The sequence below is a fragment of the Mus caroli genome, chromosome 8 (assembly GCF_900094665.2).
Source record: "Mus caroli chromosome 8, CAROLI_EIJ_v1.1, whole genome shotgun sequence".
NCBI classification, from domain to species: domain Eukaryota; kingdom Metazoa; phylum Chordata; class Mammalia; order Rodentia; family Muridae; genus Mus; species Mus caroli.
The window spans coordinates 47865798-47886458 of record NC_034577.1 but is presented as its reverse complement, the minus strand read 5'-3'; the positions used below and the strand labels follow the sequence as shown (position 1 = coordinate 47886458).

Here is a 20661-nt window from a genome sequence, read left to right as displayed (position 1 = left end):
TCCTACCACAACTTCTGGCAAAAACATCTCCTCTTCCTCTTCTTAATCCTCCTCCACTTCCTCTCCTAGCTTCTTCTTCTTCCTCCTCCTCCTCTGCCCCTTCCTCCTCCTCTTCCTCCTTCACTTCTTCCTCCTCTTACCCATTCCTTTCTCTTTCTCCATTTCTTACAATATATATATATATATTCAGGACCTCTGGAAGAACACTCAGTGCTCTTAACCCCTGAGCCATCTCTCCAGCCCTATACTGACCTTTTTATTGTTAAAACAGTTTAGAAAAAAATAACATAGTAATAACCACAATAACAGAGGCTCGAAATGTGACTCATTGGCAGGGTTTGTCTTACATTTGAGTCCCAGTTTAATCCCTAGTTTAATCTCACAGAAGAGAAAGAAGAAAAAAGTTAGAGAGCAGTGTGTTATTAGAAGAAAATTGATCAGAGTGTTTTTGTCTTTTTCCAGAAGGCTTAACAAAGTCTCTGCCAGTCATTTCATATCTAGGGTTTCATTTCATTGACACTTTAAGAAAATTTAGGTTAAGATTTTTTAATAGTTGTTTATGTTGAAACACTGTTATCGTTCTATAATTCTAGGAATTGACACTGATGTTTATTAAACTCCTATTTAAGATATATGTTGGGGTTCATTCGTGGCCAACAAACCATACAAACGTTAATTTCAGTCAGGCAGGGGTAGTTTATGGAATTCGGGCCCTAATACTAATTGAGCAGGAACGTAGCTAAAATAATCTGAGACTATGACCCTGAACATCATTCTTTGTCTTCTTGTAAAGGATAAAAAAGATACCCAGATAGCGCTAGGAGGGAGTGAGCCTCCCAGGAGTGCAAACAAGCCTGTGAGTGCAGGTAGACCACCACTGCTCCTCAGAAGAACCTGTCCTAAACCCTCAGGACACAGAAACATAGGGGAGGCCTGGGACAGGAGCCTTCTTGTTTCCATCTCTGCCTCTAACAGATCCTCTGCCACAGGGCTCCATACCCAAATAGTGCAGGAGGGAGTGAGCCAACCCTGCAGGAGTGCAGACAGGACTATGAATGCAGGTAGGAACACTACTGCTGCCAGAACCCTCAAGACACAGGAACCTAGGAGTGGCCTGGGACAGGAATATTCAGGTCTTCGTCTGCACCCAGAGCTGAACCTGTGCTACAGAACTACATACACAAATACTGCCAGGAGAGAGCTGGTCTCCCAGGAGTACTGACATACAGGCTTGCAGAAGGGGCAAGCCAAAGTCAGAGACAGCAAGACCAGCTAACACCAGAGATAACATGATGTCCAAAGACAATTGTGAGAACATAAAAAACAGAAACACAGTTCTCCCACCACAACCAACCCTGGTTACCCCAACACACCAGAAAAGCAAGACTCTGATTACATCTCATGATGATGATAGAGGAATTTAAGAAAGATATAAATAACTCCCTTAAAGAAATACAAGAGAAGACAGGTAAATGGGTAGAAGACCTTAAAGAGGAAACACAAAAATCCCTTAGAATTACAGGAAAATACAACAAAACAACTGAAGGAACTGAACAAAGCCATCCAGGATCTAAAAATGGAAATAGAAATAATAAAGAAATCACAAAGGTAGACATCACTTGAGATAGAAAACCTAGGAAAGAGACCAGGAGTCACAGATGCAAGCATTACCAACAGAATACAAGAGATAGAAGAGAAAAATCTCAGGGACAGAAGGTACCATAGAAAACATTGACACAACAGTCAAAGAAAATGCAAAATGCGGAAAGCTCCTAACCAGGAAATCCAGGAAATCCACAACACAATGAGAAGACCAAACCAAAGCATAATAGGTATAGAGGAGAGTGAAGATTCCCTTCTTAAAGGGCCAGTAAATACCTTCAAAAAAAATTGTAGACAAAGACTTCCCTAACCTAAAGAAAGAGATGCACATGAACATACAAGAAACCTACAAAACTCCAAATAGTTTGGACCAGGAAAAAAATTCCTCCTGTCACATAATAATCAAAATACCAAATGCACTAAATAAAGATGGAATGTTAAAAGTAGTAAAGGAAAAAGGTCAAGTAACATATAAAGGCAGACCTATCACAATTTCACCAGACTTCTCACCAGAGACTATGAAAGCTAGAAGCTCCTGGCCAGATTTCATATAGACCCTAAGAGAACACAAATGCTAACCCAGACTACTATACCCAGCAAAACTCTCAATCACCATAGATAGAGAAGCCAAGATATTCCATGACAAAACCAAATTTATACAATATCTTAGCACAAATCCACCCCTACAAAGGATAATAGATAGAAAATGCCAACACAAGAAAGGAAACTACACCCTAGAAAAATCAAGAATGTAATCTTCTTTCAACAAATCCAATAGAAGATAACCACACAAACATAAAAATAACATCAATAATAACAGGAAGCTACAATCACTATTCCTTAATATCCCTTAAGATCAATGGACTCAATTCCCCAATAAAAAGATATAAATTAACATACTGGATATATAAACAGGACCCAGCATTTTGCTGCATACAGGAAATACACGTCAATGTCAAAGACAAACATAATCTCAGAGTAAAAGGCTGGAAAACCATTTTTCAAGTAAATGGTCCCAAGAAACAAGTGGGAGTAGCAATTCTAATATTGGATAAAATTGACTTTCAACCAAAAGTCATCAAAAAAGATAAGAGAGGACACTTCATACTTATCAAAGGAAAAATCTACCAAGGAGCACTCTCAATTCTAAGCATCTATACTTGAAATGGAAGGGCACCCACATTCACAAAGGAAACTTTACTAAAGCTGAAAGGACACATTGCACCTCACACAATAATAGTACACCCACTCTCATCAATGAACAAATCAGGGAAACACAAACTAAACAGGGACACAGTGAAATTAGCAGAAGTTTTGGACCAAATGGATTTAAAGACTGGTCTTCAATACCAACAAAAGCAACAGAAAGCCCACATACACATGAAAGATGAACTCAATAACTTGGTTAAGGAAGAAATAAAGAAATTAAAGACTTTTTAGAATTTAGTGAAAATGAAGATACAACATACTCAAACTTATGGGACACAATGAAAGTAGTGCTTAGAGGAAAACTCATAGTTCTGAGTGCCTCCAAAAAAGAAACTGAAGAGAGTATATACTAGCAGCTTGACAGAACACCTGAACAAAAGAAAGCATATTCACCTAAGAGGAGTAGAAGGCAGGAAATAATCAAACTCAGGGCTGAAATCATCCAAGTAGAAACAAAAAGAACTATACAAAGAATCAACCAAACCAGGAGCTGGTTCTTTGAGAAAATCAACAAGATAGATAGACCCTTCAGCCAGAAAAACCAGAGGGCACAGAGACAGTGTCCAAATTAACAAAATAAGAAATTAAAAGATAGATATAACAACAGAAACCAAGGAAATTAAAAAAAAAAATCAGATCCTGATACAAAAGCCTATACTCAAAAAGACTGCAAATTCAGAATTAAATGGACAATTTTGTAGACAGATACCAGGTACCAATGTTAGATCAGGTAAATTAACTAAACAGTCCCATATGCCCTAAAGAAATAAATATAGTCATTGATTGTCTCCCAAACAAAAAAGCCCAGGACAAAATGTGTTTAGTATAGAGGTCTATCAGACCTTCAAAGAAGACTTAATACCAATACTCCTCGATCTATTCCACAAAATAGAAACATAAGGAACTCTATCCAACTCATTTTATTAAGCAACAATTACTCTGATACATAAACCACACAAAGACGCAACAAAGAAAGAGAACTTCAGACCAATTTCCCTCATGAATATCGATGCAAAAATACTTAATAAAATTCTCTAAAACTGAATCCAAGAACACATCAAAATGATCATCCATCATGATTAAGTAGGCTTCATCCCAGGGATATGGGGATGGTTCAATATATGGAAATCTATCAACATAAACTACTATATAAACAAACTCAAAGAAAAAAACTACATGATCATTTCATTAGATGCTGAGAAAGCATCTGACAAAATCCAACACCCATTCATGATAAAAGTCTTGGAAAGATCAGGAATTCAAGGTCCGTACTGAAACATAGTAAAAAGCAATATACAGTAAACCAGTAGCCAACATCAAACTAAATGGAGAGAAACTTAAAGTAATCCCACTAAAATCAGGGAGTAGACAAGGCTGCCCACGCTCTCCCTACCTATTCAATATAGTACTCGAAGTCTTAGCCAGAGCAATTTGAAAACAAAGGGAAACAAATTGGAAAGGAAGAAGTCAAAATATCACTTTTTGCAGATGATATGATAGTATACTTAAGTGACCCTAAAAATTTAACCAGAGAACTCCTAAACCTGAAAAACAACTTCAGCAAAGTAGCTGGATATAAAATTAACTCAAACAAATCAGTGGCCTTCCTCTACACAAAGGATAAACAGGCTGGGGAAGAAATTAGGGAAACAACACCCTTCACAATAGTCAGAAATAATATAAAATACCTTGGTGTGACTAACTAAGCAAGTCAAAGATCTGTATGACAAGAACTTCAAGTCTCTGAAGAAATAAATTGAATACCTCAGAAGATGGAAAGATCTCCCATGCTCATGGATGAGTAAGACTAATTTAGTAAAAATGGCTATTTTGCCAAAAGCAATCTACAGATTCAGTGCAATTCCTATCAAAATTCCAACTCAATTCTTCATAGAATTAGAAAGAGCAATTTGCAAATTCATCTGGAATAACATAAAACCTAGGATAGCAAAAACTATTCTCAACAATAAAAGAACTTCTGATGGAATCACCATCCCTGACCTCAAGCTGTACTACAGAGCAATTGTAAAAAAAAAAAAAACAAAAAACAAAAAACAAAAAACAAAACACCTTCATGGTATTGGTACAGTGGCAGGCAGGTATATCAATGGAATAGAATTAAAGACCCAGAAATGAACCCACACACCTATGATGACTTGATCTTTGACAAAGGAGCTAAAACCATCCAGTGGAAAAAGACAGCATTTTCAACAAAAGGTGCTGGTTCAACTGGGAGTTAACATGTAGAAGAATGCAAATTGATCCATTCTTATCTCCTTGTACAAAGATCAAGTTCAAGTGGATCAAGGACCTCCACATAAAACCAGAAACACTGAAACTTATAGAGGAAAAAGTGGAGAAGAGCCTCCAGCACATGGGCACAGGGGAAATTTTCCTGTACAGAGCATCAATATCTTAAGCTCTAAGATCAAAAATTGACAAATGGGACCTCATAAAATTGTAAAGCTTCTGTAAGGCAAAGGACACTATCAGTAGGACAAAATGGCAACCAACAGATTGGGAAAAGATCTTTACCAATCCTATATCTGATAGAGGGCTAATTTCCAATATATACAAAGAAGTTCAAGAAGATAGACTCTAGAAAACCAAATATCCCTATTTAAAAATTGGGGTACTGAGCTAAACAAAGAATTCTCAACTGTGGAATACCGAATGGCTAAGAAACACCTAAAAAAATGTTCAACATTCTTAGTCATCAAGAAAATGCTAATTAAAACATTCCTGAGATTCCACCTCAGACCATTCAGAATGGCTAAGATCAAAAATTCAGGTGACAGCAGATGCTGGCAAGGATGTAAAGAAAGGAAAACTCCTCCATTGCTGGTGGAATTGCAAGCTGATACAACCACTCTGGAAATCAGTCTGGCTGTTCCTCAGAAAATTGGACATAGTACTTACTACCTGAGGACCCAGTAATACCACTCCTGGACATATGCCCAGAAAATGCTCCAACAAGTAATAAGGACATATGCTCCACTATGTTCATAGCAGCCTTATTTTTAATAGCCAGAAACTGGAAAGGATCCAGATATCCTTCAACAGAGGGATGGATACAGAAAATGTGGTACCTTTACACAATGGAGCTATTAAAAAACTCAGCTATTAAAAAACGATGACTTCATGGAATTCTTAGGCAAATGGATAGAACTAGAAATTATCATCCTGAGTGAGGTAACCCAATCACAAAAGAACACATATGGTGTGCACTCACTGATAAGTGAATATTAGCCCAGAAGCTTGGAATACCCAAGATACAATCCACAAACCACATGAAATTCAAGAAGAAGGCAGACCAAAGGTGGATGCTTTGGTCCTTCTTAGACAGGGGAACAAAATACCCATCGAAGGAGTTACAAAGACAAAGAATGGAGCAGAGACTGAAGGAAAGACCATCCAGAGACTGCCTCACCTGGGTATCTATCTCATATACAGTCACTAAACCCAGATACTATTGTGGATGCCTACAAGTGCTTGCTGACAGGAGCCTGATATAGTTGTCTCCTGAGGTGCTCTAACAGTGCCTGACAAATATAGAGATGGATGTTCTCAGTCAATCATTGGACTGAGCACAGGGTTCCCAAGGGAGGAACTAGCAAAAGGACCCAAGGAGCTGAAGGGGTTAGCAGCCCCATAGGAGTAACAACAAGATGAACTAGCCAGTACCCCCAGAGCTTCCAGGCACTCAATCACCAACCAAAGAGCACACATGGAGGGACCCGTGGCTACAGCTGCATATGTAGCAGAGGATGGCCTTGTTGGTCATCAATGGGAGGAGAGGCCCTTGGTGCTGTGAATGTTGTATGCTCCAGTGTAGGGGAATGCCAGGGCCAGGAAGCTGGAGTGAGTGGGTTGGTGAGCAGGGGGAGGAGGGAGGGAATAGGAGGGTTTTGGAGGGGAAAATCAGGAAAGGGGATAACATTTGAAATGTAAATAAAGAAAATATCTTAAAATAAAATAAAAAAAAAAATACCCACAGTGCCGGGAGTGCTATCCAGCGATACACTCTGACTCTACATTTTAGACATAATTGTTCATATTGACCTTTAATTTGATGGGTCCTACATAAGGCTTTGTGGGGTGTCTTAAGATTAACAAACTTAATGCAGAGCATGCAGAACATAACAGGGTATGTGATCAGCAAGACCCTTCTCTGAGCCAAGTTATTTTCCTGTGTCAATGACTAGCAGGCACACTACAGCAACAATAGGAACTAGCTGTCGGGTATGGGACAAAATGAGTACAGCTGTGCTGAGGTGAGGAACAGACCTCAACATAAACCGCTTTATGGTTTCACATTTTGGCCTCATGTAATCTGTGCTATGTCCTGACTGTGAAGTACAGTACCTTGAGCAAGGCTTGCTGTCTTGAGTAAATGAGGGCGTGCTTGCATTGTAATTATTACTTGATGAGTTCACCTCTCTATTCTTCCTTAGAGCTTAGGATCGTCCTAAATCTCCCACAACTTGAATTATATCAAGGCAAACATTTAACACACTTCTGTGGCCATGGCTCCCCTGTGATCTCACCTAAAAAGAGAACTTGTGCTCTGTTTCTGTGACAAAACATCTGAGAGGACTCAACTGAGAAAGATTTATTTTGACTCATGGTAACAGAGATTTCAGCTCAGGCTCACCTGGCTCCATTGCCTCTGGGTCTGTGGTGAGGCAGAAGATTGCAGAAGGAATTAAAGTTGTTAACCTTTCAGATGCTCACAGCAGGGGCCTGAGGGGAGGAGGTAGAAGAGGAGAAAGGGAGTGGGGGGCAGGAGAGAGAGTGAAAGCAGGCGTGGGTGTGGTTAAGATATAGCTCAAAAGATCATACCTTGAAAGATCCATTTCTTCTGACTCTTCCTGCCACCCTTAGTTTGCACCAAGTCCCAGTAGTTGTATGAATACCTGTGAATGCATAATCGGATTATTTCACTGCTGAGGATTGAGCTCATGTGGTTCAGTGGCCTTCCTAAAACACCTCCTCTGAATACTGCTTTGTTGGGAACATGAGTCCTTTAGGGGAAATTTTATTTACAACGTTTTATACCTGGTCCCCCAAATCTCATATCCATTTCATAATGCAAAAATACATTTAGTTAGTCTCCAGGGACCTCCAGCATCTCAAAATTTCAGATCAAAGCCTGTTCTAAGACTCAAGGCAGCTCTTACTTTTCATTTCCTTTAAAATCAGTAAATAGTTACACACATCCAACATATAATGGTGAAATCGTCACAGAATAAAATTTTCTTTCGCATTGTGGTGAAATGGGAGCAGCAAAAGGAGCCTGCTATTTTCCTGTCATCTCCCCTAGGCCAGGCTCAGCACTGCAGCTTAGGATTCACTCTCCCAGCCTCCTGTGTCGTCCTCTCAAGGCCTACCCAGAGGAATCACAGCCTTGACACATACTGTATCTCTCAGCCCCCCTTTGAAACGAGTCAGTGCCTCCATGACCTAGATTTGGTACCAAATTTCTTCATTAGTCATTGACATAGTAATATTCCCACAAAAAGAAATCATTGTTTAGGTTCATGGTTTCAGGTACTCGAGTTTGATAGTCATCTGGCTCTATTGATATGGGGCTGTTGTAAGACTAGGCACCTAGACAGGAAATCAGGCGGCAGACAAGTGCTCACTTCTCCTGGAGCCAAGATGCAGAGAAATATGAGAGAGAGAGAGAGAGAGAGAGAGAGAGAGAGAGAGAGAGAGAGAGAGAGAGAGAGCCTTTTAGAACAGGGTCTCAACGACCTACTTCTCTTCACGAGACTTTTACCTCCTAAAATTTTTATCACTTCCGAATAATACCCAGGGGTTGATCTATAGATAAGGCATTGCTCAGGCAGCACTTAGCATTGGAAGACTAGCTTCTGATGGCTGCCTCACTGGGCATCAAAACCTTTAAAACAAGGCTTTAAAATTAAGGAAAGTTCTATAATTTTTTTCTCTCGTGTATCCTTTACTTTGGGCATAAAGAAAACACAAAAAATAGTTGATTTTGCTATGGAAGTTTTCAGATTTACCAAGATGAAATTTGATTCTTTTTTTCTTTTTGTAATTTATTTATTTCATGTTTGTGTGTACACTGTTGCTGTATTCAAACACACCAGAAGAGGCCATCAGATCCTCATTACAGATGGTTGTGAACCACCATGTGGTTGCTGGGAATTGAACTCAGGACCTCTGGAAGAGCAGTCAGTGCTCTTAACCACTGAGTCACCTCTCCAGTCCCAAACTGAAATTTGAAAGCACACACAGCAGAAACATTTTTAAAGTATAAATTACAGAAATGACCACCTTATTATATTCTCATCACTGTAAATAACTACCTTGAATGAGTACAGCCAGGTGATCCAGAGATTGTTACTCTCTTCTTCCCACACTCAGAGTCTTGCGACTTTTCCACCTTTACCTAAAGAAGAGATTTTATTGTTTTTAAAGGGTTGTGAAGAATTACAGAGAAACCAACAAATTGAATGCTGTTAGGTATTGCAAAACCAACTGTACTTGAGTGAGAGTTAGCAAGTACGTGTTCACATTTCTCTGTAATCCTACCTTATAGTCTTATGGGTAGATTACAAATGGCCCTATGTTGCAGGATATTTGATCACTCTGAGATTCTATTATTTACTGAAGGAAAAAAAAAAAAAACAAAGAAGCTGTTTCTAGTTGTGATATGGCTCAGCCTTAGCATACGCCTGTAATCCCTCTGGCTGGAAAACAGACACATCCTTAGCCTTTCATCCCAAACAAATAAGGTAAAGTTAGTTCGTAGAAGGAGCACTAATGTTTGAAAGTGATGTCTAATTTAGTGGCAGACAAAGTGATGAATCAGAGAAAGATTTGACACAATAGGGTGTGCCCAACTCTCGGGAGAAGAGAAAGGAAAAGTAGGTTATGTTAAGAGAGAGCAGCAGAGAAAGATGAAAACAAAAAGAAGCAGTTTTACTGGATCAGTTGTACAGAGACAGGTTATAGAGGAAAAACAAACTTGACATAGGTGAAGACAGAATGAGCCAGACAATGAGGAGCAGGAAGATCAGAATAGGTTGCTTTGAGTTTGTTTGAGGCCAAGCAGAGAGGTTTAGCAGAAACTGAAAGAAGCCAGACTGAATCTGTCAGCCTGGAGAGGAGTTTGAGCCAGAACAGCTGAGTTGAATCAGCCAGTCAGACATCAGAAAGAACTAGAAAGGGTGAGTTTATTCAGGAGTAAGACTCAAGAGGCTGAAAACAGTTTAGGCCTAGATTAGATAGTAAGGAGGTTAGAAGCTTCTAGGCCTAGGTTACCAGACCGAGGCAGTGATCCTCAGACAGGACAATTAGGACAAGATAGTAAAAGTTACATTTACTCCGTTAGGGACAGTTTTAAAGCATGGGCTGTTAGGAAGATGTTCATGAACAATTGGGACTATACCTGACTTTGGCTATTTCTGCTGTCATATTATACCTCTATATAAAAGGAAATATTCAATTCGTTGACTTTTAGTTTAAGTTTTATCAGAGTCTTCACTTATACTGCTAGAATGAAATATAGTAATTATTTAGAGTTAATTCTTTATAAATTATTATCCTACTGTCCTGTACGTAAAACAAAGCAAAACAAACAGTAGAAGGGTGCTGGGGAGATGGCCTAGCACTTGAAAGGGTAAACTGAATTTGGGTCTCAGCACCCATATCAGGCAGCTACCAACCATGATTCAAATAGAAACATAAAGAAATCCGAAATTCAGAACACTTGGTCCTTGGTCTTTTCAATGCAGGATACACAAGCAATGATACAATAACAACCCAACACTCATTCAGAGCAATGAGTACAAATTTCTGTATTTTTTCAACTGTGTATTTTTGCACGAGTAGTTGGAAAACTAGATATGTTTAAATTGTATTATATGTTATGCTTTATTAATAAGGGTTTCTTCCAATGTGATTTTAAAAAAAACTCATGAATCCTAGGGACACGTGGAAACTATATTTGACTGCAAATTCAAACCTGATGATCCAAATCTTTTAGCAACAGCTTCATTTGATGGCACTATAAAAGTGTGGGATATAAACACATTAACAGCAGTGTATACTTCTCCGGGTAACGAAGGGGTCATTTTTGCTCTTTCTTGGGCTCCAGGTAAGATTTTCTTTTATTACAACCCAGCATGAAATCAATGACTTTCCTGGATTTTATTCCAATTTATCTTCTTCCCCCAGGGTTAATCTTGTTCCATATAATAGTAGAGGCAAATTAATGGCAGTATTTGGTCAGCTCAGCTGCTGTGAGGTGTAAGATTTTAGCACAGCTCACTGGCAGAAGAATTATGATTCCTGGACAAGTGACAGCCACATAGAAAACCTACAGTAAATCTAGATGTTTGAATGTTATTGAACGTTGGCTATATTTGTATAGTTATGTCTCTAATGTTTAGTAGACTTTACACGACAAAAATCCTTCCTGACATAGATAGATATTCATGTAATACTTCAGAGCTGATATGATAATTTGGGGGATTTTAACTATAGTACTTGGCTTGATAATAGAGCCATGCCTGCCTTTTAACTTCTATATTGAATTATTCATTGATCTAAAAATGTTATTAGAGATTTCTTCAAAAAAGTTCAGTAGGGGCTATAGACTAAATAAACTGACCACAAACCATGAAAGTTGTATAGAAAATTCATGCATTGAATTGTTCTCTCTTACATTGGCACAATCATACAATTAGGCTTTTGAAATTTTCAATTATAAATATTATCAGTTATCAGGTGATAATGGAATGAAATAGTTTGTGGGTAACAGTGCTTATTGCTACACCCAGCGAAACAAGTTTAATCACCTGCTACCTGCATGTCTGACTGGAAGAACCAATTCTTGCAAATCTTCCTCTGACTTTCAAAGCCATACACATACCCTTCCCCAAACAAGTAAAAAAAAATTAAAGGATCAACTACTGTTATGAAATAAACTTTAAGTCTTAACTTTACAAAAATTACATTTTAAAAAGAATCAATTTATAGAAAATACTACATATTATATATGTATATGTATATGAAAATATGTATAATCGTCAACAAACTGTGTTTTAAGGTGATTTAAATTGCATTGCTGGTGCAACTTCCAGAAATGGCGCTTTTATTTGGGATATTCAAAAGGGCAAAATAATACAGCGATTTAATGAGGTAAGATTAATTCACTACTGTTGAGTAGCATTATATCTTATTGCATATCATGTTAATAGTTCATCTCCACAATACACTGGCATGTATGCTTGCTCAATTATAAAGAACAATTAGTGATATAAAACTAATCTGAGAATAACAACTGGATTTAGAAAATAATCTGAAATTGCATCATAAGTTCAAAAGAATTTTGTTATATTTTTCCCAAAATCTAAGCAATATTAAGTAATAGAAGAATACACTCAGAAACCACGAAGTCTTACCTGGCGGTGTGACTATTCCTATGGAATCACAAAGAAAGTTTATGCTCATAAATCAAAAACCAAATTCAATCCAAGTCCAGCTTTGGGAACCTTTAGGTTTATTGTAGTTACATAAGGAGCAACTATTACTCAAAAACTTATACCACTGGGAAATTTCCTCCCCTAACATGACTCACTTGGCAGCAGTATCACCAGTGATCACTTCCCTAATTCACCTTCCCACTTCTGCATTGTCTGGCAACTTCCAAGACACATGCAGACATCTAAGGCAGGGGTGAATAGTGACTTACCCCCTTCTTCTTAGAGGGAGGATTAATAGCCTCATTAACATCAGCATAGCCCTAGCCATCACTGATTTGTACTTATTTTGTTCCAGACATATGAACCAAGTTTGTCAACATAGCAATGGCTCATGGTAGCCAGTGCCAGACTGAAGAACTAGCTCCACTACAATATTTCTTGGTATAGACTCATTGTCTTGGGCCCAGTTTTTCACCTATGAAATGGTGAAGTTGGATTCCACAATCACTTTACTCTCCTTTTAAATTCTATTATTGAATGACAGGGCCCTATAGCTACACTGAGGCAACTCTTCACAGATATGTTGAAGCAAATTTAATTGAGTACCTGTGTGTGTGTGTGAGAGAGAGAGTATATGTGTTCAACATAGATTTAAGTGTGGTCATTAAGAAAGAAAGATATATATTTAGGCAAAGTTCAGTACACTGAGGGTTTTTCAAGAAAGAATGTCATGTCAGTGTGTCTTATCAATAGCCATATGGATGATTTTGGTGGTTTTTGAAGTGTCATTGTTTAAGTGATTCTCAGGGTATGTTTAATGAAATTATAGAATGTTTCCTGAGGCTCACTGAAAGGCATTCAAGCCAATGAGTCAAACCTATAGGTTACAACGTTACTAGAACCTCATCATGGCCATCCCTAAGCTTCCTGGAGATCTTTGTAACTGCTGTTGAAAGAGTTCAGAGAAGCCATATTGAGCCCAGTGACAAATGTGAGATCATTATGGAGTTGTATAAGCAAGTACTCCTGTGAGGCAGCCACCCCAGGTGCCAGTGCAGAGACAAAAGTTCTAGTGGCATGAGAATTGACCATGGCCAGTAAGACTTCTGTGTCAATGTCCTATTTAAATAAGCTTTCTTAAAGTCACTAGAACAGATAGCATTGCTAAAGAGCATTTTCCTATATAGATGATGAGCAGGTCCATTTACATTTCCTCCTAAGAAAGTAATGGTATGTCTTTGTCCTTTCCCAGAAAGCCTCTGAGCAGTTAATAATCTTAGAATCCTTTGAGCAGCTTAAATAGAATGTCATATATCTACCCAGGGTCAAAGATATTCATATACCATTATTCTGATCAGAAATAAAAGCCCTACAGTCTTGGAGAGTTGAGGATCACATAGTGTGATACAGTTGGAAATATAAAATAAAATCTTGGTTTTAAAAAACTGTAGAGGCCAATGAGGTTGTCCTCTGAACTCGACATGCATGCCATGGCAGGTATACCCTATGTTCACACACATGCACATACAGGACCATGCACATATCATATCACACACATGTACATACATACACAAATAAAAATTAAGGATGTTTGTGTATGTGCATATACATTTATTCAGATTTCTGACATTGACCTAGTTATGTTAGTATCATGTAGAATAAGTGACTAATAAAAATTATTCTTAGAAATAAGTAACATTTTAAAAATGGATAATTAATTTTTATTGATAACTATTTTATATTTTTAAGCATGGAAAAAATGGAATATTCTATATTGCCTGGAGTCATAAAGATTCTAAACGAATAGCAACTTGCAGTGGCGATGGTTTTTGGTAAGTTCTATATCTGATAGTATGAAGTTAGCCTTTCTAGAAAGGACATATTCAATCATCTCAGTTGTATGTTTTGTTTGTACTACTATCCTGTTATAAATATTATTTAAATCCTCACATAGGTACTTATATTGGTGCCTATATTAGTGTGACTCATCATTTTTAAAGAACAGTGTAATAGAAAAGCATTTCAAAATACATAATGAACCAAATGTAGATAGCATTTTTTTATGTTTTGTTTGCGACAGTGTCTTAAGGCTTATGTTGGCCTTCAGTTTGGTAAGTAGCTGAGCATGACCTGGAACCCCTGATCTTCCTGCTTTCACCTGTGAAGTTTGGGATTACAAGTGTATGTCGCCATGCCTCGCATGGACATTGCCTTCTAAATGAAGACACTACCGTGAAAGAATGAACTGCTTTATGGAAAATTCAGTTTCTCAGAAAATTTAAAAGACACTAAGCAATATAAAAAGATACTCCCAGGTTTTCAGATTCCACTATGTATAAAAGGATAAAAGCTGTTGAGAATAGGAATATGACAATGGGGTCAAAAGTGCTCCTAAGGACTTAATTTCACTGTGCTCCAAATTCACGTGCCTTCTTAACTCTGGTAAGTCCCAGGCAAAAGGGAACTTCCAAGTAAGACCTCATACAGAAATAATTACCCTCTTTTAAGCCACTGCTAGCCTGTGTTAGAAATGAAGTTGTTGTTGTTGAGAGTTTCTCATTAAGAGTGAGTAAACTTGTCTACTTCATTAGATCTCGCTGTACAAAGATCAATTTTCTCATCCTTCTTTAAAAGTGACAGGAAGAAACAGAACAAAGGTAAACAAAAACACCTTTCACAAGTTAACACCATTAAGAGGCTTTCCTCCTCAGAGTCATTTGGTACTTGGTATATAGTAAACTCTAAACGATATACTTTAGTTGTTTTTTTTTAATTAAGTAATCCATAATTAACTTCACCACACATTTAAAGCCTTTATTCAGCTTCATCTATCAGCATCTGTCATTACCACTATGTAAGCACCTAGCAAGTTTCACAAGCTTGGTGTGGTTTAAAAGCATCGTCCAAAGAGTCCTGGGACACAGCTTCTTGCATCCTAAAGATCAAGTAGCTTTTGCATTGTGGCAATAATGAGATAGGTCATCATCAGAGATTGCTTTATTTCTTGTGGTCTAGTTATAAGGGTTACCTTCTGAATCAGTTATCACATTTAATATGATCTAATGGGTTGGGTTATCTAATAATACAAGGATCTCCAAATTTAAGTTGTGTTACTGACTATACACTAGGAAAATAAGTTTTGATCTTGGTGTACTAACATTGAATGAAGTTTGTGAATGAGCAAGCAAAATAAATTTTAAGCAGTTAAATGTCAAGCTGAAAATCTAATATGTGTGTGTGTGTGTGTGTGTGTGTATGTGTGTTAAATCACACCTGAAAGTACATGAAACTACACACCTTTCTATAATTAAAAGCTTTTTCCAACAAAATAGCTTCTGAATCAGTTATCACATTCAATTTGATCTAATGGGTTGGGCTATCTAATAATACATATTATGAGAAGACTTGTAATTGAATTATTTATGTACAGCTCTCTCTGCCTATTTCTGTCTCTCTGTCTCTGTCTGTCTCTTTCTCTTTTTCTCTCTCTCTCTCTCTCTCTCTCTGTGTGGTGTGTGTGTGTGTGTGTGTGTGTGTGTGTGTGTGTGTGTGTATGTTTAACACGGTTTCTCTGTGTAACTTGGTTGTCCTAGACCTTTTTGTGTAGACCAGGCTACCCTTGAACTCATAGATATGTATATTCCTCTATCTCCTGAGTGGTAGAATTAAACCACCTTTTCTTTCTTTAAGCATTCTGTGCCATTTTCAGAGATGGCTTTTTCTCTTACAGTACTGACCTTTGCATCCTACAGTTCCGACTTTGTTTATGTCATTTTAGCATTATTCGAACAGTCGATGGTAAACTACTGCACAAATACAAACACCCGGCTGCAGTGTTCGGCTGTGATTGGAGCCAAAACAACAAGTAAGTTCTCATTTTCTAAATAATAATTATGTTTCAGAGAGTGAGCAAAACAAAACAAAACAAAATAACAACAACAACAAAAGTACATCTACTCCCATAGATAGAACCTCTTCTCCTTGGATACTTAGCTGCAAAAGGGGAGCCTTGTAACCACTCAGTTGTTTTGGCTATGTATAACCCATGGTGCTGTCATGTGTGACTGAAGAATACTGACTTACTGCCCTCAAAATAAATTTATAATACACTGGGGAAACAACCTACTGCTAAGAAATAACAGTATTGAATATGAGATCCTAGAGTAGAAATGTCCTTCCTTTTTAAATTTCTTCTAGGCATCTAAGCAGTTCCATGTTGGCTTTCTCTCGCCCACCCCCAGCTTGTGCTCCAGCCTCTGCACTGCATAATTTCCCAAGATGTAGAAGTTCTCGTGGGTGGATTTGAAAGACAGGCTTGTATGGGAACTATTTATCCTGTAATAATCAGCTTTCATTTCGAATTAAACCCAAGTAAAATTCCACTAAAATTGGACTCCCAACTGACAGAGTTTCAAAGAATTTTGCAGTTTGTATTTAAAAGCTCCTTTTGATAAGGTATAGTGTGTTTTAAAATGAAGCTTTCTTTAGGTGTTGCCAAAAACCACATGAATTCCTTTATGCTTCCCTGTACTAAATGCAGAAAACATAAATAAATGTTAAAAGCATACTTTCTAAGGCAAATAACATACAATACAAAAGTAATGGGCCTATGTTTCTCCCAGTATGTATTCTGCAGTAGAAAACAGAGGGGTTTTTGTTTTGTTTTGTTTTGTTTTTTAGCACATACGCAGGTGATTCACAAAATTAGATAATGCCACCCTCCCTAACAATCACAGACAGCAAAAGCCACCATGCAGGGGGCCTCAGTGTTTTGTTTTGGTTTTCACACTCTGTCATTTCACAGTTACCATTTTTGTTTGTTTGTTTGTTTGTTTGTTTGTTTGTTTCAATCAGCCACCAAGACCAGCTATACTTGTAAGAAAAGTGAGGCAGAAAAGCAGACTCAAGCAGGCTGAGACTGCTCTTTTGATATGGCAAGGAGCATAGGTGGATCACATTTCAAGGGGCTCTGATCATCCACACATAGCCCCACATCCCCTCATACTCTCAGAAACACTCACACACACATATACACACACGCACACACACACTTACTCTCTCTCTCTCTCTCTCTGTCTCACACACACACACACACACACACACACATACACGATCAGATTGCAGATACAGCTCAGAGGTAGGGTGCTGGCTCATCATGTGTGAGGCCCTAGGTATGTCTAGTACAAAGGAAAATAGGAAAGCACAGATCTGCACACATGACTCCTATGGGTCAGGCCATGAATATTCTCCTCACTGATGTTTTTCCTCTTTATTTAAAACTTTGTTCCCAGTCACACTTCACCTAAGGTTGGACATAGATAATATCTACCTGGATATCAGTAAAGACCCTACTTTTAATTTTTTTATTTATTCTTTGAAATCTTTGTACATGTGCACAGTATATTTTATTATGTTTCCCATTTACTCTTTCTCCTACAAACCACCCCTTCCAACTCCACATCCTGCTAACAAATACTCCATAGAAAACATTTTCATGACTTCAGAATTCTATTGATTTCCCCATAAAACGTGCTGCAGCACATACAATAAATTGCATCATTGGGTACATATTGATGTTTTCTCCCTCATCACTGTTGTTCTAATTTGCCTTATTTTGTGGTAATAAACACAATGCCTTCAAGCACCTAGAGGAGGAAGGAGTTTATTTCATCTGACAAGTTCATGACTGAGGAAAGTTAGGGCAGGAAACTGGAGGAAGGAACGGAATCAGACCCTGGATAGAAGCTGCTTCCTGGCTTGCTTCCTGGAGTGCATTCAGCTGCATTTCTTATGCCACCCTGTCGCCTCCCCAGAATTAGTACCTCACACAGTGGGCTGGGCTCTGTTACACCAATTAGCGATCAAGAGCCCCTCCCATCCCACTCCCAACACATATACAATGAGGACTGCCTGGTCTGGCCTCAATGGAAGAAGATGCACCTAGCCCTTGAGAGACTTGAGGCCCAAGGAAATGAAGAGGTCTGGTAAGGTGAGGGTGGTGGGTGGACTCCTCTTGGAGACAGGGGAGGAGAAATGGGATGGGGAACAATCAGAGAGTGGACTGGAAGGAGGATGATGACTGGACTGTAAGAAAAGATTAAAGCAGCAGCATCTGAAAAAAGTAGAGATCAAGAAAATGCCCTATAGACATGCCCCATGGGACAGTTTGATTCTGGTAGTCCTTGCACTGAGGTTTCTTCTTCCTAAGTGTGACAAGTTAGCAACCAAGTCCACCTGTCACAATGGTGTCCAGACTTTACATATATATATGTGTGTGTGTGTGTGTGTGTGTAAAAAAAAAAAAAAAAACAAACACATTGTCATGTCATCTACAAAGTCTACACAAGAACTGCTCAATTGAGTTACCAAAAAAGGGGAGGGAAAGTTGCAGTAAAAAAAATCTCATAATGTCTTGAGTAACTCTATGATTTTGTCTCAGGCCACACTCATAGCTATCCTAAGCTACTTGTAGCCAATTTGGTCCTTGTTGGATGTGCCTACCAGGGTAAACTCCATGAAATTACTGAATGTTTTATGTTGTGTTCAGCAGGATATTCTTAGGAAAATACAGTCCCAACATGTATGACTTTCTTCTTCTTTCTAGGAGAGATTTCCTGCTTTTATACTGGTTACAGTAGCTACTCCATAAGTAGACTTGTGTCTAGCAGATTCATAATTTCCATAGCTTTGCTTAGTATCCACAGTTTCTTCCCTAGCTCAGTTGTGATCATCTGGTACAAAAAGAATTGTCCTCTTATTTATTGTGATGATGAATATATTAAAACATTATTTTATAGTTCCATGGGATTCTTGTTTGCCTCTAGTAGAGTTTAATCTGGATGGAAAAGGGCACCAAAGAGGAATGGAAAGGTGAAGGTGATTTACTGAAATAGTCCTTGTCAGCCATAAGTTTTCCAGCTTCTTTCCAGGGGAGAAGAAAAGAAAGAAAATGAAAGATTTTCATCTTTAGAACTGTGACATATTATAAAAATTGTTAGTAGTAATTACTCTTTGATGGTCATACTTTAACATTCCATTGGTGGCATTTCAGAGACATGATAGCCACTGGCTGTGAAGACAAAAACGTCCGTGTCTTTTATGTAGCCACGAGCTCTAATCAGCCCTTGAAAGTGTTTAGCGGGCACACAGCAAGAGTGTTCCATGTTAAGTGGTCTCCTCTGAGGGAAGGAATTCTCTGCAGTGGTTCTGATGATGGGTATGTATGTTTGAATTCTAATTTTCCTGTCCTGTAAATCATAAACTTACAGTTTCCCAGAAATGCATGTGTAGTATTAAAAAATTATTTATGGAGAGATAGAAAATAAGTGCTTAGTGCATAGATAACTAATAAGACAAAATAAGTATTAAAACCTAGTCAAATCCTATCTGGTTTATACTACTGCTGTATTCCTGATTTTTTTTTTGTTTGTTTATTTTGTTCAAGGTAGATGCTTGTTTCTTCCTTATTATCAAGAATGTTAATAGAAAATGATTTTAAAGTAAAAGAAGATCTGAAACAAATCTTTATTAGGATAATTTATAACTTTTTGGTGTTTGATGTAGAAAACATTTGTACTCTTGTGAAAACTGGCATGCAAATTGACTATAAATCTTGGCATAAAGCAAAACATATTAGAAATGAGAGTAATTTTATACTTCTTACTCTTAGCAAGAGTTTCTGCAATTTTACGCTTGTATTTTCTTTCTTGATGTAGTTTCTTTAGTCACTATTTAAAGAGAAGATAAAGTTATGTTAAAAATAATCTTACTTTGTACAAGTCATAGTACTAAATGCCTCCAGATTTATATTGAATAGCTGGAGATTCTCGCCTTCACTCTTTTGGGTTCAATTCCAAATAACTAAAAAAAAATTATTTGAAATGTGACTTTCAGTATGATTATTGTATGAAGTTGAATATATTCTCATTGATAAGATTATTCCAATCTTTCCACATAAACTTTAATACTAAATTTTATTCTGCATGAAAAATAGTATCATCTTATAATTGTCTGAGATGTATTCTTTACAATCATCATTTTACTGATTTATGATGCAATTATAAGTCTTTACTAAATTTAGCTTGGTATTCCCATAGTAGTCATCATTAGCATAGATGACATTTATACATCTTGAATGTGTCTCCCACACGTAAAGCAATATATCCTCAATATGCTAGTTAGTCTTTATAAATGTAGCAATTCATATTAAACCCCTTTTGTACGTATTTATTTATATACATCCTGAAACATTTTATTTTCTTTCTTTTGACTTAAAATCTTTCATGGGATACATTTTGATCATTTGCCTTCTCCAGCTTCTTTAGCCATCTTCCCTATCTTCCAACTTCATGTTCTCTCTCTCTCTCTCTCTCTCTCTCTCTCCCTCCCTCCC

At 37.7% G+C, this 20661-nt stretch overlaps 1 protein-coding gene across 6 annotated transcripts in view; it reads left to right on the top strand.

Annotated features, from left to right (window-relative positions):
• Nucleotides 1-20661, top strand: part of Wdr17 (WD repeat domain 17) — a 94819-nt gene that overhangs the window by 42852 nt on the left and 31306 nt on the right. For all 6 annotated transcript variants that reach the window (XM_029480274.1, XM_021170445.2, XM_029480273.1 and 3 more), the window contains 5 exons: nt 10771-10939; nt 11894-11985; nt 14019-14101; nt 16048-16134; nt 19321-19485. In XM_029480274.1, coding sequence (XP_029336134.1) covers nt 10771-10939; nt 11894-11985; nt 14019-14101; nt 16048-16134; nt 19321-19485 — 596 coding nt within the window. The remainder of the gene's footprint in view (nt 1-10770; nt 10940-11893; nt 11986-14018; nt 14102-16047; nt 16135-19320; nt 19486-20661) is intronic.